General features: G+C 51.5%; 2 protein-coding genes across 2 annotated transcripts; one reads left to right on the top strand and one right to left on the bottom strand.

Moving 5' to 3' along the window:
- Positions 1 to 6,370: 6,370 nt before the first annotated feature.
- Positions 6,371 to 16,506, top strand: GIPR (gastric inhibitory polypeptide receptor). The gene is made up of 14 exons (XM_090259105.1): positions 6,371 to 6,388; positions 6,507 to 6,611; positions 7,465 to 7,710; positions 8,347 to 8,446; positions 8,991 to 9,098; positions 9,623 to 9,726; positions 10,792 to 10,895; positions 11,094 to 11,238; positions 12,015 to 12,174; positions 12,381 to 12,441; positions 12,777 to 12,846; positions 12,973 to 13,061; positions 13,147 to 13,285; positions 15,797 to 16,506. The coding sequence occupies exons 1-14, from the start codon at positions 6,371 to 6,373 to the stop codon at positions 16,136 to 16,138; spliced, it is 1,791 nt and encodes a 596-aa protein (XP_090115231.1). The 3' UTR covers positions 16,139 to 16,506.
- Positions 16,507 to 18,835: 2,329 nt separating this feature from the next.
- On the bottom strand, positions 18,836 to 24,551 carry SNRPD2 (small nuclear ribonucleoprotein D2 polypeptide). The gene is made up of 3 exons (XM_090261401.1): positions 24,463 to 24,551; positions 22,873 to 23,052; positions 18,836 to 19,101 (listed from the first exon to the last, which is right to left on the bottom strand). Coding segments are annotated over exons 1-3 (357 nt in total). The 5' UTR covers positions 24,465 to 24,551; the 3' UTR covers positions 18,836 to 18,926.
- Between the last annotated feature and the right edge of the window lie 40 nt (positions 24,552 to 24,591).

Raw genomic sequence — 24,591 nt, 5'->3', positions numbered from 1 at the left:
CCGGGTTTGATTCCGGATTCCACCACTTTCCTTGTGAGAGTCAGTTTCCATGTCTGGAAAGTAGGCGGTCCTACCATGCCTACCTCTTTCATTCATTTAAAAATGTTTACTGAGTGCCTACCTTGTGCCAAGCTCTGTCCTAGGTCCTGGAATTTCAGTACTAACCAAGTTCCATGGGTCTTGCAGTTTGCGGAGGAGGTAAGCCACCATAATCAAAACAAACAAATAATAGCAACATTTATTGAGCATCTACTATGTTCCAAGCACTCAGTTATCTTCACCACAAACATTTTTCTTTTTAAAAAAGTTTAAAATTTATTGATTTTATTTTTTAAAAGATTTTATTTATTTATTTTTAGAGAGGAGGGAAGGGAGGGAGAAAGAGAGGGAAAAAACATTGATGTATGAGAGATACATAGACCACTTGCCTCTCTCATTCCCCCAACCGGGGACCTGTCCCAAAAGCCAGGCATGTGCCCTGACTGGGAATTGAACACGGGACCCTTTGGCTCCACTGAGCCACACCAACCAGGGCTTAAAACGTTTTGATTTTAAAGAAAGAGAGAGAAAGGGAGAGGCAGAAAAGCATCAATTTGTCAATCCACCTATTTATGCACTCACTGGTTGACTCTTATATGTGTCCAGACCAGGTACTGAACCTACAATCTTCAAGCATCAGATGACACTCTAACCAACAGAGCTACTTCGCCAGGGCCAAGCTTTATTTTTATCTCCGTGTTACAGATGGAGACACAGGCATGGAGCTGGTAAGATAATTTCAGGTCCTGGTATTACAGAAATAAGACAGAGTGATATGATCAAGGGCAGGTGGAAGAGGCTGGTTTAAGAGAGTGGAGCCAGGGAAGATCTATCTGAGGAAGTGATATTTGAGGTAAGAGGTGAATAACAAGAAGGAAGTAATCATACATGGAGTTGTGTGTGTGGGGTTTCCATTCCAGGCAGAGGAAACAGTAAATGCAAAGGTCCAGGGGTAGATATAGGATATACCTGGGGTGAGAATGAAGCTGCAGAAGTAGATGAGGTCAGGAAGGTAATGGACCTGCCAGATTTTGTAGGGCCTTGAAGTCTGTGGGAAGATGTTTGCTGTTTGTCATTATATCCAAGCCACACTGAGGCCACGGATGTAAATCATGCATGAGTACAGTACCTGGCACACAGTAGGCACATATAAATAATAGCAACCCCTATTTATTTCCCAGTGAACATAAAGGTCCTACTGACCTTAAAAAGAAAAGTTATTTTGCCCTGACTGGTGTGGCTCAGTGGATTGAGTGCCCACCTGCCAGTCAAAAGATCACTGGTTCAATTCCCAGCCAGGGCACATGCCTGGGTTGCAGGCCAGGTCTCCAGTTGGGGGCGCGTGAGAGGCAACCACACATTAATGTTTCTCTCCCTCTCTCTTCCTTCCCTTCTCTCTAAAAATAAATTTAAAAAAATAGAAAAGAAAAGAAAGAAAGAAAGTAGTGTGGGTGATACACAAAGATGAGTTAGACTTGCCCTTGAGGTGTCAGGATTCATGTGAACACAGTGACCTTGGCCAGATAGCTTGACTTTTCTTTCTCTGCAAATGGAAGTCATCCCAGTACCCACTTCCCAGGGAAGAAGAGCAGGTTCAATGAGCTCATGCTGGTCAAGTGCTCAGCACAGTGGCTTTTGGGTACAGCTAATGGAGCTGATGTTACTGCAAGGGCTTTCACAGGGAGCGGTCAAGGGCAGCGTGGGCAGGAGGCTGGAGGATAGGGGACGGGGCTCAAGCTCATGCTTCGTCTCTTCTGTCCACCCCGGGCTCCCTCCCATGCTGCTTTGCTCTCAGCACTGTGTCTGTCTGTCTGGAAACTGGGTCCTTGGCCCATCACTTATTAACTATGTCACCTTGAGCAAGTTACCCTCTCGGGACCTCAGTTTCTTCATCTGGCAAATAGAGATGCAAATATCTTCGCTGCAAGTCTGTTATGAAGATTAAATGAGATACATACATGTAAAATGCCTATTATTTGGTACCTATTATTTATTATTATTACTATTACCATGACTACTATTAATCTTTGACTTCGTTTTTCTCTCAGATTTTTTCCTTTCTGACTTTTTCCTCCTTTGTGTTTCTCTTCTGATAATCTGTCTTCCTATCTGGGTCTGTGCCTGGGCTCCATGAGGGCAGGACAAGGGCTACGTGCACCACCTGGGTCCCCAACATTGCCAAGCCCAGGCCCTGATATGTAACAAGAACCCCAAATGAATTGAACTCTGGTCTGTGCCACACCATGCTGGGCAATGCTGAGGACCTGGAAGTGACTGAGACCGCCCCAGCCCTGCCCTCACAGAGCTCACAGTGCAGGAGAGGAAATAATTATTTGTTGAATGAATGAATGAGCTAACTTTGAGATGGGCTGGGAAGACTCAAAATAAATTGGGTGGAGGCATTTGAAGCATTAGAACCAAGGTCGGTGTGGGGTTCTGGGAAGAGTCTGAATAATTAAGGCGTCATGGAAAGAAGGCCTTGAAGGCCGTGGAGAAGAGCCTGAACTTCCTCCTGAGGGCACTGGGGAGTTATGGCAGGTTCTGAACAGGGGTGGAACAGGGTCCGGTTTGTTCTTTAGCATGACCGCTCTGACTGCCTGGCTGCCCTACTGGAGGGCGGGGGTGCGGAGATATGGCAGGGAGAGGGGCCCGACTTGGGTAGGGGACCTCAGAGAGGTGGGTCCTGGACCAGAGCAGGGGGTGCCGGGCAGAGCGAAGAGGAGCCAGATTCTACAATAGAAAACCCAGCCTGCTCTCCTTGAGCTAGGAAACGGGCTTCTGGGCTCACCCGCCGCCACCACCAGGGGGCAGCCAAGGCTACAGGTTTGAATTTCTCAGGGGCTCCTCCCAGGACAGGGAGGTTTGCACCCCGATTTGGAGGTAGGGGAAGGTGGGAACTGTCAGTAGAGCCCCAGATGAGAGCCCCTCTTCTCTCCTGCACCCATCCCGGCCACTCGGGCGTCTGGAGCCCCCACCCCACCAGCACGAAACTGTGTCAACACAGCCCCGCTGTTTCTGGCCAGGACAATATTTGTCCTCCAGATCTGGGGAGGTCTCTATGGAGACGTGCTGCAGTGGGGAGGGGAGCTTATGTGGGGGGAACCACTAACCCCCTCCGTCCGGAAGAGGGCGAGGGGAGCTGGGCATCTAGCCTCATCTCTGTGTGAGTGCGTCTGAGAGTTTAGCCCCATCTCCCTCTATCTGTGTCCCAAGACATTTTCTCTCTCTCTCTCCCCCTCCCTCCCTCCTTCCCTCCCTCCTTCCCTCCCTTCCTCCCATCTCACCACGTCTGTCTGTTTTTCTGGACACCCATGTCTCAGGTCTCATCTCTCTGAGTCTCTTTCTCTGTCCTTTACACTCTCTCTCTGGGTCCCCACCCATGTTTCTCCATGTCTCTATCTCTCTCTCCGATACCATGTTTTATTGTGTTTCTCTCTCTGGGCCCTGGTCTCTAGATCTCTGTCTCTTCCTGTCTCTGGGTTCCTGTCTTTCTCTGGGTTGTGTGAGTGTGTCCCTGTCCGTGGAGCACAGACCTGTGTCACAGGCTCTCAGTCTCCGTGTCTGCCTCCCGCCGGGTCCTCATGTTTGTGTCTCTCCCAGTCTCCGTCTTCCCATTGTCATCGCTCACTCTCTGTATCTCTGTCTTTGCATGTGTCTCTCTCTGGGTCTCTGCCTTTCAGACATCCTCTCAGCAGTCCTGAATCTCAGGGGGCCGGCTCAGCCTCCCATTCCTAGCCTCAGTCCCCATGGGGCACCCCGCTCCCCATCCCTCTCTGCCTCATTTCTCCTGCACCATCTGCTGGCCCTCCAGGCTCCTGCCTGCTCCCTCAGGCTCTGCTTGGCTGGGCAGCCCCATGGGGGAGGCACAGACCCTCCAGCTTCCTCCCCGCCACTGCATCCTGAGGTGGGGGCACCGGCTGGCCATTGCTGGGAGGTGGGGGAGAGAACAACAGGCTGGAAACCCAGAACCGGGGGCAATGGAGGGAGGCAAACAGACAGACAGACACGCAGTGAGAAAATGGGATAAAGGGCAAGAGAAAGGAGAAAGTTCAAAGACAGGCAAAAAGAGTCTGATCCAGAGAACGTGAGAGAGCAAGAGAAATAAGCAGAGGGCCAGAACGAAACCAGGGGGAAGAGAAGAGAAAAGACAGCCCAGCAAGCAAAAGAGGGAGGCAGACAAACTGCGTGTGGGCTCGGAGAAAAGGAGAAAGCAGGATCGGAACCTAAGAGAGAGAGGGTGGCACGGGGAGGGATGGACCGCAGAGAAGGGCAGGGGGAGAGGGCACGGCTGTTCCTCTGTCTGCGGTTTCCTGAGGCCCCGAGCATAGGAACGGGGAAGGGCCCGTGTGGCTACCCCTGTGGCCCTGCTATCCCCTCCCCAGATCCCAGGAGACTGCAGAGGACCCCAGGAGAGCTAAGAAGAGCAGGGTGCCAGTCAGGGACCCAGGCATCGCCCCTCCTGCCTGCCCCGCCCCGCCTCCACGCACCGTTCTGCCTCGCCTTCTCCCAGAGCGGTGATAGAGGCTGCCGGGCTCTGAGCCCAGAATCAGCTCATTCAGCTCTACAGCTCCTGCCTTGCTTGTCCCTCCACAGGGCCCCGTCTTTCAGGCCCTCTCTCCTTCCGCTCCTCCCCATCTTCATCTCTCCATGTCTCCATCTCTCAGTTGATATCTCTTCTCAGCCTCTCTCCCTCTTTGCCCCAGGCCCCTCTTTTCCTTTCTCTGTGTATTTCTGTTTCTGTCTGTTTCGAGTTCTTTCTGCCTGTCTCTTTCTCTTGGTCTCTCACCTCTGTCTCTTCCTATCTCTGTCTCTGTCTTTTGTTGATCCTTGGCTTCTTTTCCTGTTTCTCTCACCTCAGTTTCTCTCCACTCCTTCCCCTCCTTCCTAGTCTCTTTCTTCCACTGTTCCAACCTCCTCCCACCTTCCCAGCCCTAGCAGAGAGACACCCCCCCCCCCAGCCAGGCCCTCTAGGGGACCAAGGAGAGACTCCCTCCCAACCCCAGCCTCTCCCTGAGGTGCTGGGCAAACTCAGACTTGTTTCCCTCTCCACCCCGTGAACTGAGCTTTTCCCAGGACCCAGAGGGCGCCAGGAATGTGGGGCAAAGAGCAGGGAGGCCATCTGGAGGCCAGGAAGTCAGGACCCCCCCCCCCCAGCTACTCCCCTCCCCTAGACTGACCTCCTCCTTCCAGCCTCTGATGCTGGACCTCACGCCACCCAGTATTCCCTGCCCCTCCTGGGGCCTCTGGGCCTCAGTTTATCCTCTGCAAAATGGGTGGACTTGCCTCTGACCCACTTATCTGTTAGGTCCCAGGGGAATGTGTGCTCATGAATGTTATAGCATGATTAATGTGCATACATTGGTAGTTTGTATTAAAAGTAGATGAGATGCCGGGAGCTGGGACTCTGTTTCTAAGCCTTCTCCCCACATGTACCGATAGATGCTCCTCATATTTTAGGGCAAAGGAAGAGGCCGGAAGTGGCGATTGAAAGATGTGGGAGTCAGTGGTGATGGTGACCACGAGACCGTGTGAAGCTGTGGGTTCCCGTGTGGTTGTGGGATGTGTGTGATCCCGTGTGAGTCGTGAGTGTGAGTAAGGCCATGAGGGAGAGAGTTGTGTATCTGTACGACCACAGCGCTGGATGTGACTGTGTGAGGGTGACAGTGTGACAGTGTGATGCTGGGAGTCTGGAAAAGTGTTTGCCTCATGACAGCTGGGTAATGTGTGTTGCTGGGATGATGTGATCATGTGAAGTGTGTGAAATGATGTGTGAGCGTTAATGGGTGCAGTTGTGTGATATTGTGAGTTACCTTCAGGTGTGTCATTAAAGGATTATGTGACTATGTGAAGAACCACATAACTGTGCATTTATTTAATTAACAATCATTCTTTGAGCCTTTCCACTCTGTGCCCAAACCTGTGCTGAGTGACGCTGGGGACCCAGAGATGCCCTGGACCTGTCTTCACGGGGCACACAGGCCAGCGGGGCCAGGCAGATGGTGTTCGTGACATGACCTAGTGATTGTGTGGATGTGCGTGATTCACGCAGTATCACTGGGACTTTGGAAAGTTGGGATTGTGTTACTGTGTGAGTCCACGCCCCAAGAAGCGTGGCTGTGTGTGTGTCACTGGGGGTGAATGTCAACCTGTGGGCCAGAGACCTTGGCTCTCTGGATGTGACTGCAGATTGTACAACTGAGAATATATGTGAGGAACATGTCCTGTGAGGAACAGTATGTGACATTCTGTGCCGAGCCTCTCTGTGTCTCAGTTAACGGGACTGTGTGTGACCCTGTGTGTGATTGCGTGACTGCCTGAGACTCTGTGGGCGATGGCTGGGTGGGACAGTGTGAGAGGCGCACTGGGGGGTCCTCAGGATGATGACTCCACACTGCTTTCCCACGTGACCTTGAGTGACTGTGATACTCATAGGCGCCTGGCCCCTGCTCCCTCTTCCTGTTCCCCAGACAGCCCTGGCCCCACCCCCTCCCACCACTACAGGCTGTCACCTCTTCCAGAGTCCAGGCGGAGCCAGAGCCCTGGAGGCAGCAGCAGAGGCAGCAGCAGGACAGGTGAGGGCCCCCCAATCCCAGCCCAACACCCCCACCCCCGTGGCCCCCTCAAATCTCTGGGTCCCTCTCTCTCTGCCCACAGTCTCTAACCTCCTGTCTGTCTGTCTCTTTGTATCTTTCCCTCCATGTCTTGCCGTCCCTCTCTGGCCTCGACATAGCTCTGTTCCTCCTCCTCTCTCCCCATTTTGTGGTCTGTCTCCGTGTGTCCCTGTCTCCTCTTTATCTCCGAGCCCCCACTTTTGTCTGTTTCTCCGCCTTTCTGTCTCCGGTCCTGGCTGTGCCTCTTCTCCGTCCGTCTCCGTCTCTCGCTAATCTGTCTCGTGCATCTCTGACTGATGTCTGCTGGCTGGCCTGAGGTCGCCCCTTGCCTCCTCTTTCCGTATCTGATGTTGGGTGCGGGGTGTTCCGAGTGAGACAGATTTCCAGGCGTGTGGGCCCCTGCAAACCTCAGCCCAGGGTCTGACGCCTCTCTAGTCTCTCAGGGGAGGGATGTCCCATCCACTCTGGGCTTTACCCACAGTGGGGAAACTTTTATAACCTCGAGTTTCTAACGGGGATTTGAAAACCCTTTGGGTTCAGAGAGTGGGGACTCCGCGGGTCATTTCAAGCTCCGTGCCTGAGGGCTTCTGTGCCCTCCTCTCCAGGGCGGTCCCCAGGTTCCAGCGAGTCTCTACCTCTAGACTCCCGGTGTCATTAGCACTTCCGCCCAGCGCAGCTCTAGGGCAACCACACCTCTCAGCAAACAACGCCTCCCCCTCCCCCTGCCCCGCGGCTCCAGCAACAGCTGGGGGCGGGCCTGGGAATCACGGGTCGGATCCCAGCCTCACCCCCTCCTCACGCGTCTCCCCCCCAGATCATTACGCGTGGGGGCTCCGGGGGACGCTGCCTGGGAGTTCGCGTGTGTGGATCCCGGAGGCGGGTGGCATGGGGCTGGGGGCGGAGACGCCTCACTCTACCCTCCGACCCTGCAGGCCCGCTGCCCCTGCGTGACCTGCCCCTGCGCCCCCCATGCCCGGCCGCCCTCACCATGTCGCACTGTCCGCCCTGGAGGCTGCTACTGCTGCTCTCGCTGTGGGGGCCGCTGCTCCAGCGGGCGGAGGTGAGGACCCGAGGAGCCGCAGGAGTTCGAGGCTTGGAGGGAGGTCTGGGGACGGTTTTAAGTCTTCCGCAGCTGCAGGGAGGTTGCCTACATTCAGGTTTTTTTTGTTTTTTGTTTTTGTTTTTTTTTTAAAGATTTTATTTACTTATTTTTAGAGAGGGTAGGGTGGGAGAAAGGGAGAGAAACATAGACTGATTGCCTCTTGCACACTCCCAACTGGGGACCTGGCCTGCAACCCAGGCCTGTGCCCTGACTGGGAATCGAACCAGCGACATTTCGGTTCCTAGGCTGATGCTCAATCCACTGAGCCACACCAGCCAGGGCGCCCAGATTCAGGTTTTGATGGTTGTTTCCAGTCCCTCTTCTTCCCTTGCAAATCCTTCCGGGGATTTCCAGCCACCACTTCCCCTACTTTTCCTGAAGGTTTTCAGTCCCCGACAAGCAATTCCCCTGGTGGTTTCTGGGCACCCCTCAAGAGTTAGAAGAGGTTTCTCGGCCGCCCAAGACTCCCGGGCAAACAGGAAAGCCCCTCCAAGTCCCTCTAGGGTTTCTACGCCACACGAACCATGCAGCCAGGGAGCAGAGATCGGTGTGTGTTGTGGGGGGGTGGGGGTCCTCCTTTCTCTTTTTCCTTAGACAGGCTCTGAGGGGCAGACGGCGGGGGAGCTATACCAGCGCTGGGAGCGCTACCGCTGGGAGTGTCAGGAGACGCTGGAAGCCGCGCAGCCGCCGGCAGGTGTGATTGCGGTGGAGGCGGGCTGGAGGGGAGGGGAGGGGCTGAGGGGACGGGAAAGGCTAGGGTTGAGCGGGCTGGGCTTGCAGCCGTCCCAGGACTAACGGGCAGGGCCTGAAGGAGTTGTCTGGGACAGATACGGGCGGGGTCGGGGAGGCCTGGGTGGGCTTGGCCTCGGTAGGACGAGCCTTAGACCTGAGCGCTATGCAACTCAGATTAGTGCGAGGAGCCTGGGAAGAGGCTTGAAATAGGCGGGGTCTTGGGCGGGGCTGCACTGGGTGGGTGGGGCCTAAGGTGGCCCGCAAAGGCGTTTGGGGGTGGACCCTGGGAGGGGCCTCGCGGAGTGGAAAGCACGTGGGCGGGAACATGCTTGGCTAAGAAAATGGGTGGGGCCTGGGGTCTGATGGGCGGGGCCATGGCGAAGCAGGGATGGACCACTCCAGGTGCCCTGAGGGCGGGGCTTGTGTGTGTAAGGAGAAGAGGCATTGGGCTCAAGGTGCGGTAAGTCCACCCGACATCTGACGTCTGGCCCTCATGTCCATCCCAGGCCTCGCCTGTAATGGGTCCTTCGATATGTACGCCTGCTGGGATTACGCTGCGCCCAACACCACTGCCCGTGCGTCCTGCCCCTGGTACCTGCCCTGGTACCGTCACGGTGAGGTGCTCCCTGGACTGCGGGACCTTCCTGACACAAACAGCTCCTATCCCTTGCCCCAGACACCACTTCCCCGAAACTCACCTACACCCCATCTCTTGCTCCTCTGTGTCCACCTGGGGGTCTCCTCAGTCTGTCCAATACTGGCTGGGTCACCCTGATCCTGGCTATGTCAGATAATATCCCTTCTCTGTCTATCTCTTTAAGGACCACCAGGTTCTTATTTTCTCTCCTTTTTCTGAGTATGTCTCTGGGAATCCTAGCTTTCTATTCCTAACTAGCTATGTGGTCCAGGGCAGTTTGTTTAACTTCTTTACGCCTCAGTCTCCTCATCTGTAAAGTGGGATTGATGTTAGTACCAACTTCATTGGCTTCTTATGAATATTAAATTAATATGTGTAAAATTCCATATAAAGCCTTGTCCTCATCATCACATTGGCTGTCTCTCTGCCTTTGTCTCACAGTTGGTCTTTCTGTCTCCATCTCTCTCTGCACCTCTGATCCCTTTCCTCAATTCCCCACAGTGGCTGCAGGCTTTGTCCTTCGCCAGTGTGGCAGTGATGGCCAATGGGGACTTTGGAGAGACCATTCTCAGTGTGAGAACCCAGAGAAGAATGAGACCTTTCAGGTAAGAAGAGGTGAGGGATTCAGGTTTGATGTCCAGGGAAAGGTAAAGAGGCAGCCCCCTCAGACTGGGCCTCAACCCCTCGTACTGTTCAGGATTCTGGGTTCCAAGTGATAGAAGCTCAACTTAAACTTGCTTGATGGAGAATAAAATGTATTTACTTCTGTGTTTGAAAAGTATAAGGCACCCTGGCTGGCATGGCTCAGTGGATTGAGCGCTGGCCTACGAACCAAAGTGTTGCCAGTTTGATTCCCAGTCAGGGCACACGCCTGGGTTGTGGGCCAGGTCGCCAGTTGAGGGTGCATGAGAGGCAACCACACATTAATGTTTCTCTCCCTCTCTTTCTCCTTCCCTTCCCCTCTCTCCAGAAGTAAATAAATAAAATGTTTTTTAAAACAGAGAAAAGTATAAGGCTATGGCTTCAGGCACAACTGGATCTGGGTGCTCAAATTATGTTGTTGGAAACATCTTTTTTGCTCACCATATTGTGCCTATGTTTTTTTTCTATGCTAGTCTCATCTTTTCTGTAGGGTGAAAAAGGTTTTCCCCATTAAGACTTGGCTCACATCCTACCAACCAAGCAACACCATGGGGAGAATGAGCTTCGTTCTCAATAGTTCCAGCATAATGTCTCAGGACTGACTTTTAAAAAGTTTTTTTTTTAATTGAAGTTGACATTCAATATTATTCTATATTAGTGTCAGGTGTACAGCATAGTAGTTAAACAATCATATAATCTACAAAGTGATTCCCTCCATATTTCAAGTACCCACCTGGCTCCAAATTTACAGGACAGAGGACTCTTTTTGCCCTGTTTTGGGTCATATGCCCACCTGGACTAATCACTCTGTATGTGAGTGTGGGAGGAGGGGCATTAGCATGCTCTGGCTGGTCACATGTCCAACCCTGGAGCTGAGGGGTGGAGTTAGCCCCCCTCAGATAAGGGTAGTTAAATCCCCAAGAGAAAATTGAGGTGTTGGGCAAGAAGAGCAGATGCCCATTCAGCCCCTTTCTGGCCCTGGGAAAAAAGCTGAGTTCCATTCCTGTGTCTTCCCCCACACCCCCCAGGACCAAAGGTTGATCTTGGAGCGGCTACAGGTTGTTTACACTGTGGGCTACTCCCTGTCCCTGGCCACACTTCTGCTAGCCCTGCTCATCTTGAGTTTCTTCAGGTGGGACCTCCCAATCGTGAGTGGCAGAGGCAGAGACTGAGCCTCAGTTTGGCCAGTAAGATGGGGTGGTCAGGTTCCACCAGCAACAAGCACCCAACGGTGGTTCTGTGGGAAGAAAGGCTGGGAGGTGGTTTAAGGGGCTCTAGGTGGCCAAGAACAGGTGTCCAGGAGTCACCAGACTGCCTCCCAAATCCCCAGGCGGCTGCACTGCACTCGAAACTACATCCACATCAATCTGTTCATGTCTTCCATGCTGCGGGCAGCAGCCATCCTCACGCGAGACCGCCTGCTACTTGCACCTGGCCCCTCCCCTGGGGACCAGGCCCCTATTCTGTGGAACCAGGTGAGCATCACCCTTCTCCTTCTCAAATTGGGATTCTGCCTCCTGTAGTAGGCTAGGAGGTTCTTCATCTCTTTCCTACCCCCCCCCCCTACACTATCAACAGTTTCTCTCTCTCTTGACCACTGCAAATGTTTTTGGAGAGGGACTCCCAACTCAGCCTCCTCCATTTGTTGATCCCATCACCTCCTTTGTTGGATTTTCCATTCTTATTCATTATATTACCAATCATTGGGCTATTCCACCTATGAGGGAGTCTTCTGCTGGAGGTGGGAGAAACCAACTGGTGGGGGGATTTGGTAGATACCAGTTTGTTACTAAGAGGCAGGACAGGGCAAGACAGGACAGAGGCTGAGGACAGAGGTGAGAAAAACTATCTGGTAGCCACCTGGCCCCATGCCAATTGTTAGGAAGCAGTGGGATGAGAGAATCCCTATGCAGGTGGGTGAGGGGTGATGAGACGGGAGAAACCTTTGGGTAGGTGGGGTAGTTGAGTTCAGTTCTTAGAAGGAGATGGGGTGGGAGAAGCTGTATTTGGGAGGGTCTGAGAGAACTTTGATACTGAGATGAAAGGTACCAATTGTTTAAGAGGTTAGAGTGGGAGAGTTTACATAGGGTGAGAGAAACCAGCCATGCGTACCGTCCTTTGGTGATACAGAGTGGGAGAATGTTTGATGACAAGAGATTGGGGGATGGGGTGGAAGGACGACCAGGTGGGGGAAAGCTTGGGGACAACCAGCGGCCCCGATTGCTCCCTCTCCATGTCTGGCCACCCCTAGGCTCTAGCCGCCTGCAGAATGGCCCAGATCATGACCCAGTACTGCGTGGGCGCCAACTACACCTGGCTGCTGGTGGAGGGCATTTACCTGCACAGCCTCCTGATGTTCGTGGGAGGCTCCGATGGGGGCCACTTCCGCTGCTACTTGCTCCTCGGCTGGGGTGAGCCCCGACCCTGTCCCCTGCCCAACCCAGTGCACCACTGCCCCTGACTACCCTGCTGGTCTGCCTCAGGGGGTCTCTTCCTTTCTCTAGGCTTTTGCCTCCCCACTACGGCGGGATAATTCCGTGGGTCTTGGGCCAGGCGGGGCCCGTGCGCGTGCTGACAGCTGTGGCGGGGTGGGGGGCGGGGGGCGGGGTCTGCACAGGGGCCCCCGCGCTTTTCGTCATTCCCTGGGTGATCGTCAGGTACCTGTACGAGAACAAGCGGTGAGTGGCGGGGCCTGGGCGGGGCGGGGCCTGGGAAGTGGGGGTGGGCTTTGAGGCACGTGGGCAGGTGTGATGGAAACTTCGGATGGTTCTGATGGCTTCTCGGAGCTTGGAGGGAACGTGGGTGGCGGTCCAAAAAAATGGCAGCTTGGAAAGATTGTGTTGGAGGACTCCTAGAAGGGGTGGGGTGAGGGTGGGGCCAGCATGGTAATAGGCGGGGCTTTAAAGAAATGTGGGTGCGGCCTTAAGGAAGGTGGGCGGGGCCTGGCGAGTGAAGACTTGACCCGTGCGTCTAGCGGTTTTCAATCTCTTAGCTCTACAACCCCTCCCTCTAGGTGCTGGGAGCAGAATGATGTCAAGGCCATTTGGTGGATCATACGCGCCCCTATCCTCATGACCATTTTGGTACGGCCGGCCCTGCCTCCTCCAGGCCGTCTTCAGGGACTTCCCATCCTGGGAAGAGGGGAGCCAGACACCCCTTACCTCCCAAGAACAGAATCCGGCTGGCTCAGCCTCTCTCTCTGCCCGCAGATTAACTTCTTCATCTTTATCCGCATTTTTGGCATCCTCGTGTCCAAGCTGAGGACACGGCAGATGCGCTGCCCGGACTACCGGTTGAGGTAGGGGAGGGTGGTGGATAAGTAGGGGGTCGGATGTGAGATGGGGACCTGGGGCCGCGGGACCGCTGCCACCCTCTACCCTTAGGCTGGCTCGCTCCACGCTGACGCTGGTGCCCTTGCTGGGTGTCCACGAGGTGGTGTTTGCTCCCGTGACTGAGGAACAGGCCCAGGGCCACCTGCGCTTCGCCAAGCTCAGCTTTGAGATCTTCCTCAGCTCCTTCCAGGTGCTCAGGCTGGGCGCGGGGGCTACACTTGGGACCCTTCTTCCCAGAGGGTCGGGGGGCGGGGCGCTGCAGTCATCCTCTGGCGCAGCCACTGACATGGGTGTGAGGATGGGATTTTGTTCATTCATTCTACATCAAATACTGAGCTGGCGCTGTCTTGAGCTGAGGAAGCAGGAAAGCAAGACAGGAGACGGGTGGCCTCAGCAGTACTGCCTCCTGATGAAGATCTAGGGCTTTAAGACCTGACAGGGCTGAAGCCAAATTGGGGTCTGTCACTTACCAGCTCTGTGGCCTTCACCTGAGGGTTAGAGCTAGGGTCAGCAAGAGAGTTAATTAAAATGTAGAGTGTAAGGAGGGCCTCGCTCCACAACATACGGCCTGCTCCCCACTCTGCTTTACCTCCTTGGGCCCAGTTTTCTCATCTCTAAAGTGGGGACAACACTAGTCTTCCCCACAAGCCTGTTCATTTCATTAAATTCAGAAAACACTTATTGACTATTTACTATGTGCTAAGCACTTTTGCAAGCTCACTGTGGGTATATGGCCAAGAACAAAATGGTCTCTGCCCTCTAGTGGGAGAGACAGATGCTATATACACTATGTAAGCATTGGGTTGCCTAAAAAGTCTGTTTAGTTTTTTTCCATAAAATAAAAGCCACATTTCTAATTTTGCCAATAACTTTATTGATTTGGATATTCTGAGTACTATTGGCTTCTAGTGGGTAGAGGCCAGGGGTGCTGCTAAACACCTTCCAGTGCATAAGGCAGCCCCACAGCAAATAATTATTTGGCCAAATGTCAATAGTACCAAGAAACTTTACAAACCACTTCTGACACATTTGATCAGTCACAGCACCCTCTCCCTACACTGCACAATATTTTTTTGCATTTTAGTTGCGTTTTTACCTTTTTAAAAAATGATTTTATTTATTTTTAGAGAGTGGGAAAGGGAGGGAGAAAGAGAGGGAGAGAGAAACATCAGTGTGTGGTTGCCTCTCACACACCCCCAACCAAGGACCTGGCCTGCGACCCAGGCATGTGTCCCTGCCAGGAATCAAACCAGGGACCCTTTGGTTTGCAGGCCAGCACTCAGTCCACTGAGCCACATCAGCCAGGGCACGTTTTTACCTTTCTTGATAAAATAAAGCATAATATACCAAAAATGTTGTATATTTTCTTCCATCTTCAATATTAAAATGGCTGCACAAAAATTCACCAATTTTGGTAAGTTTTTAAAAAATGCACGCTGAAGTGGATTGAATGCTGGCCTGTGAACCAAAGAGTCGCTGGTTCAATTCCGGGACAGGGTACATGCCTGGGTTGTGGGCCAGGTCCCTAGTTGGGGGCGGGTGAGAGGCAACCACACATTGATGTTTCTCTCCCTCTCTTTCTCCCTCTTCCCTGTCTCTCTAAAAATAAATAAATAAAACCTTTACAAAAAAAATAAATGCATGCTGATATGACAGGTGTCACAATACAATCTAACAAAATTGTTTTGAGTGGAGTTAAAGACAACTTAATACATACTATTAGAGACATCATTTAGAAAAAACTAAATGAACTTTTTGGCCAGCCCAGTAAAATATACAGAATGGCAGATGTTAAGATGTTCGGGGGGGGGGGCAAGAAAATAGAGGTGAGGATCAGACGAAGGATGGGGTTACAGATAGGGGATCAGGGAAGACTTCCCTGAGAAGAAGATAATGGGAACAGAGATGGGAAAATGAGGGAATGAGCAAGGTAGATACTTGGGGAAAATGTTCCAGTAAAAGAAACCTTAAATGTAAGATCCCTGAGGTGGAAGCAAGTATCTGTCATGATGGAGGAAGGCTGGCATGCCTGAAGTAGTGGGAGCCAGTGGGAGCAAGGGGGAGACAAGTAATATCTTACTTATAACACATATAAATAATTGATATGTATTAATTTATCAAGTGATTTATTATTAATTATAATATAAATGTATTTCATATTTATTTAAATTTCTCTGTGTGAAATGTGTGCACATATAAAACTAATGATTCAACTACTAATAATTTATAATCATTAATAATTACAATGAACTAATAGCAACAATTATAATTAACTACTGGTTTTTTAATAATAATGATTATATAATATTATAAAATAATGGAAAGATAAGCCATGATATGATTAAGAAAAAAAGTTTAATGTTATGTGCTAGGCACTATGTCTTGCATATTAATATCTCAATTCTCTCACAACCACCACTGTATTACCCCATTTTCCAGATGAAGAAACTGAGGTCCAGAGGTCCAGCTTGCCCAAGTGGGATAGAAAGTAGGCAAGTGGTTATCACATGCAGGGTCCTTTTTATTACTCAGCAAACTGGAGAGGGTAAGGAGCGGGGAGCCAGGGAGTTGACTGCAAAAGGCTAGGACCAGGGCAGCGACTGCCGAGGTGGTCTGGGGCCTGGCAAGGGTTCGAACTTTTAAAGGGGTGTTTATTTTTCTGTCCCTAAACCCCGATTTAACCCCGCGCGTTGTTTGACAGGGCTTGCTGGTCAGCTTCCTCTACTGCTTCATCAACAAGGAGGTAGGGAGAGCCCTGGCCCGCCGCCCGCGCCCTCTGGCGGCCGCGCAGGGAACGGCGTGCCTGGCACCGCCGCTGAGCGCTGTCCCGTGGCAGGTGCAGCTGGAGATCCGCCGTGGCTGGCACCGCTGCCGCCTGCGCCGCAGCCTCGGCGACGAGCCGCGCCAGCCCCCGGAGCGTGCCTCTCCGACTCTGTCGTTGGGCTCCGGACCCCGCCAGGTCGCCACTGGCCGCGCCCTGTCCTTGGGGAACTGCCCAGTGCTTGGGGATGAGACCGGCCGGGTCTTGGAAAGTTACTGCTAAGCAGCGGGATTCCTGCGATCATTCAGATAGCATGTATTGATTGAGTGCCTACTGTGTATGTACCAGGCCCCCTGTGGAGGGCACTGGGGAAATGGGGCCTGGCGGGGGGCAGAAGACAAGGTCCTTGTCCTCCTAGAGTTCACAACTGAGTGGGGGAAGCAGACCATGAAGACAGTATATCATGTTACATATACATTGTGCAACGGCTTATGAAGAAAACTTAGAGGGGGGCCTAGGGTGGTCGGGGAGGGCATCTCTGAGGAGGTGACATTTAAGCCACACCTGCAAGAAGTGAAGGAGACAGCTTTGGGAAGAACTGACAGGCACGATTCTAGGCAGAAGGAACAGCATCTGCAGAGGCCCTGGGGTAGGAACTTCGCCATGTCTTAGGAGCAGAGAGGTGGCCTTCGCAGCTGGAGCTGGGATGAGTCAGAGCCAACAAATGGAAAGAGAAGTGGGCAGGGGCACAAGAATTGGAATTTCATTCCAGGTGCATTGAAAATTCTTAGCAGGAGCATCTCATGGGCTAATGTTTTAAACAGAGCCTTCTGCCTGCCCTGTAGGGGAAGAGATTAGGGGCAGGGGTGGGAGCTGGAAGCCCAGTGAGGGGACTGCAGGCAGACGTGATGGCTGAACCAGGGTGGTGGCCATGGAGGGGTGTGAAGCAGTTGGACTCCGGAGCTATTTTAATGGTAGAACTGAGCACGGGGCAATGGATTGCATGAGCAAAGTTAAGCAAGGAGAGAAGTCCAGGAAGGCTTGTAGGTGCGAGACTGTGGAGAGAGGAAAGAGGGAGGTTGCATTGAGGGTAGTGTGAACCAAGAGTGCTCTTTGGACACGTTAAGCTGGGACTAAGGGCCCGGAGTTCACGAGAGAGGTTAGAGTTGGAGACAAGAGCTGTGAGCCCACTAGGGTCGGAGAGGATTCAGTGGCAATTCACAGCAGGCCTCAGCTGAGACCTTGCATCCAGAGGCCAGGACCACTGCTAGGTGGGGAATGTGGTTGGACATCCCCACCCCCATGGGGGGCCCCCAGGGCACTGGAAGAATTAGGGGAAACCAAGAGCCACCCTGTAGCTCGACCACCTGTACACACACAAGAACCTCACTTCTAAATCCTTCATCCCCACAGATAACACAGATTCAGATAATACCTGGATGTAGTTGATTATTTTCCTTGGGCCTCCAGCTCCCTGGACAAATGAACTCAAGAGTCCTTTAAGTATGAGGTGGCCTTGTTGGGCCTCCTTTGTGAGCTCTGGGAGGGTAAGGGCCTTAGGGCAGGGCCATTGTAAATAAAGCATGACAAAAAGTTGTGTTTGTGCTTAATCCTTACCCAAGAATATGTTGATTTTAGAGAGGAAGGGAGAGACATCCATCCAGCCTGAAACCTAGGTATGTGTCCTGACCAGAGATCAAACCCACCTTTTTAATGTACTGGATGTTATAATTGAGCCACCTGGCCAGGGCAACAGTTGTGTTTGTGTGTGTGTGTAAATTTCTTTGGCCAGGCCATAAAAGGAAGTGACTGAGGCAGGATGCGTGGTGGCCACCCCCCCCCCCCCCAGAGTGTAGCACTGCATGGACATCAACATGGACATCCTGCTGCCACTGTCCCCCCTGCCTAAGAGAAACCGCAATTTTAAACATTCATGTTATCTCCTCATGCTTAACATTTAAATAAATATTTGCAATGTATACAATTCAAATTACATTTGTGGACTAAACGTTTTCTGAGGGCTGCCTCTCTAGGAAGGTAGTATTGACAATAAAGCTGCAAGCATTTATATGAGCCTCAAGTCTGAAAATCAAGTGCTTATTTGGCTATTGAGCGCCTAGCTGTGGAAGGTCATATATATTATAACCATTTTTATTTATTTTTTAACCCTACTTTTTTATTGTGTGGTAAAATATATACATAATACAAGTTTTGCCATCTTAACCAAAAGAAAGAAAAGTAAAAGAAAAAAACAATAAAAACTAAGATACAAAAGGAAACAAAAAACAAAAAAAAATAAAACAAAACAAAAAGTAAAGCTGTAGGAAATAGCCTGGTTCAAATCTTAAGTCTGGATACTTATTATTAGCTGTGTGACTTGGGGGAAATTCTCAGTCTCTCTGTGCCTCAGTTCCCTCTTCTGGAATAGGAGGTAGTAATAGGTAACAGTGCCTGCTGGGAGTTGGGGAGTCTGAATAGCAGAGCCTTGGGCTGGCATCCTGACAGCTCAGCAGGTGATAGATGGCATGACTGCCATCAGTATTTGGGTACTGACTGTCCTAAACAAGTTCTCTCTTCTGGTCAGTGAGGGCAGGTCAGGAGCTATCCCAGGCCCCGATGTGTCCCCAGCATTGCAACAGAGCTGGACAACAAAGGAGGTATTTGGGGGGGATGTTTCCCTGACTGAACAACAGAAAAAGAGACCAAAAGAAATTCTGAGCAAGGCTCACTCATTGAGAGGCAGGGACAAAGAAGAGAGAGAGTAATAAGGTCAAGCTAAGAAAGATTAATAAAGCAAAGAGCAGAAGCTCTGTCCAACCAATTCATTTCACAGATGGGGAAACTGAAGCATGGAAGGGGCGGACAGGGACTCTTCACCTGCTCAGAGGTCCTGATCCCAGTGCTTGGCCCCACACCCAGCTGCCTCCCTCTCCCAAGTCCGCCCCACTCGCCAAGGCCCAAGGAACAGACAGATGCCACTAAAAAAACACACAAGGTTTTACTGTTCTCATGTCAACGGTCAAGTCTTTGCAGGATGGGGGAGCGACTCCTGGTGGCAGGGAGGAAGGCCCTACTTGCCCGCGATGAGCGGGTTGCGCAGGACCACGATGACTGAATCCCCGCGCAGGAACATCTTGGAGATGTAGCGGTCCTTGTTGACTGGCTTCGACTTTTTTTTGCCCTTGCCGCTCTTGGGGACCTCGGTCCACATCTCCTTCACATTTTCTAGCACCATGTTGCAGTGCCTGGTGGGGACAGGGAGTAAGGAAGTAGCAGCGTGAGTGGGCAGCCTTCTGACCAAACCTTCTCTTCAAGGTGCCGCCGCTCCCCTCCAGCAGCGTGGCCGCCACCTCAAGTCCTCAGGTAGAGGCTGGGGCGAAGGACTGCATCCCTCTGTGCCTCAATTTCCTCCTCTCTAAAATGAAGATATTCATTCAGCCCTGGCTGGTGTGGCTCAGTGGGTTGAGCGCTGGCCTGCTAACCGAGAGGTCGCTGGTTTGATTCCTGGTCAGGGCACATGTCTGGTTTGCAGGCCAGGTCCCCGGTTGAGGGCACGAGAGAGGCAACCACTCTCTCCCTCTCTTTCCCCCTCCCTTCCCCTCTCTCTTAAAATAAATGAAATCTTCAAAAAAAATAAAATGGCTGTGGATGGTGTGGCTAAGTGGGTTGAGAGCTGGCTAACCTCAAGGTCGCTGGTTTAATTCTTAGGGCACATGCCTGGGTTGCAGGCCTGGGGTGTGTGAGAGGCAACCAATCGATGTACCTCACACACTGATGTTCCCCTCCCCCCCAAATAAATAATAAATAAAATCTTTAAAAAAATAAAAATAAAATGGAGACATTTATGGTGCCCGCCTCACAGGGCTGTTGTGCAGGTTAAATGAATCAACACAGCATTCTTGTCCAGTACTTAAAACAGGGCCTGGAACAGAAGTGAAGCAAACAACATGGTTCCGCTTGTGCCTTTTAATGCCCAGCACTTCCGGAGGCAGCAGCAAAGGAGCTGCTTCTCTTTGGAGAAGCAGAGGCCCCTGGGGCCTGAGGCGGCATGTGCCCCTGTCCTCAGAGTGCTGGGTGGGCACGTGTGACCACCGTATGGAGGAGCTCACTCAGTGAATGCTTGCAATGAATACAACACACAATATCCCTGCCCTCATGGGTGCGCACGTGAAGGATGCTAAGCAAGAGAACAAAGAGGTCTGGGCCTTTAATATGCTGTCAGGTGGCACTGGCTACGAAGAAAAACTAAGGCAAGGTAAAGGGATAAGAGGATATATGGAAATATCTCCAAATAGTACGAAAAAAGTAATTAAGAAGAACAAGGAAGCTCTGAGCCTTGCTGTGGAATAAACTCCAGGAGATGCTGTTGAGTGAAAAGGGGAAAGTGGGGAATGGTATGCATGGGAAGTTATCTTCTATAGGAAAAAAATGGGGTATGGGTAGGAGAAGCCTACCACCCACTTGCTTTTTTTTTATTTAATTTATTGATTTTGGAGAAAGAGAGGAAAGGAGAGAAACATCAATTTGTTGTTCCACTTATTTATGCATTCATTGGTCAATTCTTCCATGTGCCCTGACCGGGGATCGATCCTACAACCTTGGCTTATGGGGATGACGCTCTAACCAACTGAGCCACTTTGCCTGGCCAGGGCTTGCCCACTTGCTTGTACAGTGCAGAATCTTAGAAAGACACCTAGAGATTGGTGGCAGTGGAATGAACCAGGGGACGAGCCAGATGGAAACTTTTCATTGGGCTCTTATTAAGTAAAAAAGCCAAAGTCAAAAACTATGTGCTGTGTCACTGGCAGTGATTTAAAAATAAACTAAAATGCATGCTCCTCTGTCATTATGTCTGATGTTGTATTCAAGTAATATGCCAGGAGGAGACCTGAGAAATTAGCCATGGTGGGGTCCCTGGGGACTGCAACAGGCAGCAGAGGGGCGGGCAGGCAGGGAGGAAGGACGTGCTATTCATTGAGTGCCTTTTGTATCTTCTAAATTTTGCCTCAACACATGCACGACTCACTCAAGAAAGCAACGTACCTGAGTAAATAGGTAAGGTGGTGAGAACACCGTAGCTGACTCACAGTGTAGCCTCGGACCATCAATACATGTGAAAAACAAGATGCAGAAGAGCACAGGGAAGATTCTATTTTAAAAACAATTGATTCTGCCCTGCTTGGTGTGGCTCAGTGGACTGAGTGCCGGCCTGCAAACCCAAATGTCACCGGTTTGATTCCCAGTTGATTCCCAGTCAGGGCCCATACTTGGGTTGTGGGCCAGGTCCCCAGTTGGGGGCATGTGAGAGGCAGCCAATGTTTCTCTCCCTTTCCCTCTCTAAAAATAAAATAAATGACAACAAACTCACAACTATTAACAACTGAATCTAAAAAATAAAAACAAAACCCAGCTAAGCAAACCAGAACAGGAACAGAATCATAGGTATGGGGATCAATTTGGAGGGCTATCAGCTGGGAAGAGGGAGGGGGAGAAATGGGGAAAAGGTGCAGGAACTAAGAAGCATAATTGGTAGGAACAAAATAGACAGGGGGGAGTTAATAACAATATAGGAAAAAGTGAAGCCAAAGAACTTAATATGCACAACCCATGGACATGAACTAAGGGGGTGGGACTGCTGGAGGGAAGGGGGATACTGGGCAGAGGGGAGCAAAGGGGAAAGAAAACTGGGACTACTGTAACAACATAATCAATAAAATATACTTAAAAAATAAATATTTAAAGAAACAATTATCACGACAGGACAATTATACCCACACCACAGGGGATTCCCTGAGTCAAATGCGACAGGATACATACTAGGGTGGGAGGCTGATGCGGGGGCAGAGGAGAACTAGGGGAGAACAAATGGACTCAAAAGAAAAAATAAAATTTTTATATATACACACTGTCACCTACTGAGAACCCGCGTGGTGCCCAGGCCTCTTCTAAGCATTAAGCCATTAATCCCTGCATCCCAGGCCGAATGGTAAACACCAGCGTGACCTGCCGCCACTAGAGCAGGAAAGTGTCACACTCCCCTGTGCTCACACTCCCTCATGTCCTTATTCTCATTTTACTCTAGAGGAAAGTGAGGCTCAGCGGGCCAGCGTTGTTCGTGGTCACACAGCAGCTAGTGGCCCAAATGTCCCCGAGCGGTGCCCCCGCACCCCACTGCGAGGGAAGCACTCGCCAGATGCTGACTGAAGGCTGCAGCTCCCCCGCTAGCTGAGCGCTTCTCGCGCACTAGACGCCGAGCCCCGCGCTTTCTGCACATAGTGCCCTTCGGTCCTCATAGCCGCTCCGAAGGACGGAGACAAGGCCAAGGAGAAAAAGCCCTTGCTGTTCGCTGCAGCTGGAACGCTCAGACCCTAGCTTGCTTCTTCATCTTATTCAGGTCTGCTCACCGCCGCCTCTTCAGCTGGGGCCTCTCTGATTAGCCACACAGGACAGCACCCCCTCGCAGTACCCCATGTTCTCACCCGCCTCTGCTTTTCTCCGGAGAACCTATCACTTCCTGTCAGCTTCCCTACCTGTAACAAGCTCCCTGTGTTTAGGAACCACGTTTGTTTTGGTCACTGCCGCATCTCCAGAGCCTAGAACACTACCTGGCCTGGTGCACGCTCTAATTATGCAATAATTAGATGGAGAACATCCTGCGTGCTAGATGCTGTACTTCTAGCGATTTACTACACTTGACATGTATTAAGCCACTGAATCTTTGCAACCGCCGTGATTACTGTCACGGTACAGATGACAGTCACCTGCTGAAGGTCACAGGGCTGCTAACAGGCAGAGCTGGCACAGGAACCCACGAGGACTGGCTCCCAAGGAGACGACCATAACCACTGTATTGCACAGCTGGACGGGCAGCGAGAGACAGTCACACCTCAGGTTCTAAGGTTCTTACTCTCCCGGCTTCTGAGAAGCCTGGTGGGCAGCCTCCTGGGACTGGAGCTGGGACTGCTTCCCCAGGCCTGGACAGAACCCCTCCCAAGACCCTGTCAAAAAGCCTTCACCTGTCAAAAGCCTTCACACGGCCCAGGAGCTTCTTGTTGTTGCGACAGTTGATGAGCACCTGGGTGTTGTTCTTCACCGACTGCGTGAGCACGGACAGCGGGCCTGTGTTAAACTCCTCTTCCTCCCGCTTCTGCAGCTCCTCCGGGGTCATCTCACTCTTGGGCTTGTTGAGGAGGCTCCTGAGTGGGCAAGTATGGAACCCATAGGTGAGAGAGCCCGGGGCTGGAGCCCGGGTGGGCATGTGATCACACTCAGGGTCCCTCCTACCTTTCCCCAGCACCCCCACCCTCCTGCTCAACCCTCGCTTGACATCACCATTTGGATGCCTAATAGATTTCCAATCTTGCACATCCTAACTTGGTCTCCACAACGCCCAAGCACCTCAATTTACTCCATCCACAGCCTTCCTCCTCTCTGTCAATGGTAACTTCATTCTTCCAGCTCTCTGAGCAAAGACTCTGAGGTCAACTTGATTCTTTTCATCCTCTCACATCCTACATTTCAATGTCAGCAAATCCTATCATCTGCCTCTAAAATATGGTCCAGAATATGACCATCTCATACCACGGCCTGAACATCCATCAATTCTCTCCCAGAGTCTTACTCGTCTCCCTGCCTTCACCCACACTCCCCAACAGTGTTCTCCACAGGACAGCCCCAGGGGCTGTGCCAGGACCTAGGTCACATCACCTCACTCTTCAAGACCCTCCCATGGCTCCCATCTCACTGTAAAAAGTAAAATCCAAAATTTTCATCATGCCCGGCATCTAGCCCTGTCTTTCACTCTGTTCCAGCCACAGTGGTCTCCTGGGTGGTTTAGATATGAGGCAAACTTTCATGTTAGGCCTCTGCCTGGATGCCCCCCCAGGTAGCTCTGTGCTTTGTGCTCCCATTTTCTTCAGGTCTTTTGCTCCAATGCTGCCTTCTCAGTGTGTCCTTCTGCGCTAGTTTTTAAGTTACTGTCTCTCAAAATTGGTATTAGTCATTGTTTTTACTTTTCCCTGGTCACCTAACACACCATATATTTTACCTTTTTATTAATCATTACATTTAACCACCTGCCTCTTCCCGCTCCATAAGCTGCATTAGAGGACTTTTCTTGGATACATATATCCCATCTATCTAAGGCAGTGTCTGATACATGAGCACTGAATAAGTAATTGTTTAATTGGTAAATAAGTAAAATCATTCCTGTGGCTCATTAACTGAAAATGTCGCGAAAGAGGTCGAAAAGCCAACCGTCTCCAGCTCAAATTATTCGGATAGCCCCTCGCCTCAAATCGTTACTTCTAAGAGCCCGCACTTCCCTCTCCCAGGTTCTTTATTCGTAAAATCGCTTCCGCATAAAATTCATTTCAATGAGACTAATTATTTGAGAAAGCCGCCAGCCTATTTTCTGGTAAAGCTGTTCCCCTCCTGAACTCAGGAGCCGTTCAAGGCCCATGTCCGTTCTCAAACTCAGCAGAATAAAAGTACGCCACTTGACCCCTAATATCTCCGCCCCCCCACTCTGCCATCCCCTTCCACCCGTCACTAGCCAAATTTATGCCCTCCACCCACTACCCCCGTTTAACCCTCGCCCTTCTCACATGGTGGCGGTAACTACGCTCTCGGAAAGATCCGACTCGGCCGCGTTGCTTCTGCCTCCGAAAAGCGCTTATGGAAGAGGCGGGACTTCCGCTTCCTGCGGCCCACTTCCGTGTGCGCCTGCGCAAACT

Source organism: Furipterus horrens, unplaced genomic scaffold, assembly GCF_987537825.1.
Source record: "Furipterus horrens unplaced genomic scaffold, mFurHor1.1.pri manual_scaffold_13, whole genome shotgun sequence".
In the NCBI taxonomy this organism is placed as follows: domain Eukaryota; kingdom Metazoa; phylum Chordata; class Mammalia; order Chiroptera; family Furipteridae; genus Furipterus; species Furipterus horrens.
Note: the sequence above shows the minus strand (reverse complement) of the source record. Positions and strands in the feature narration are given on the sequence as shown.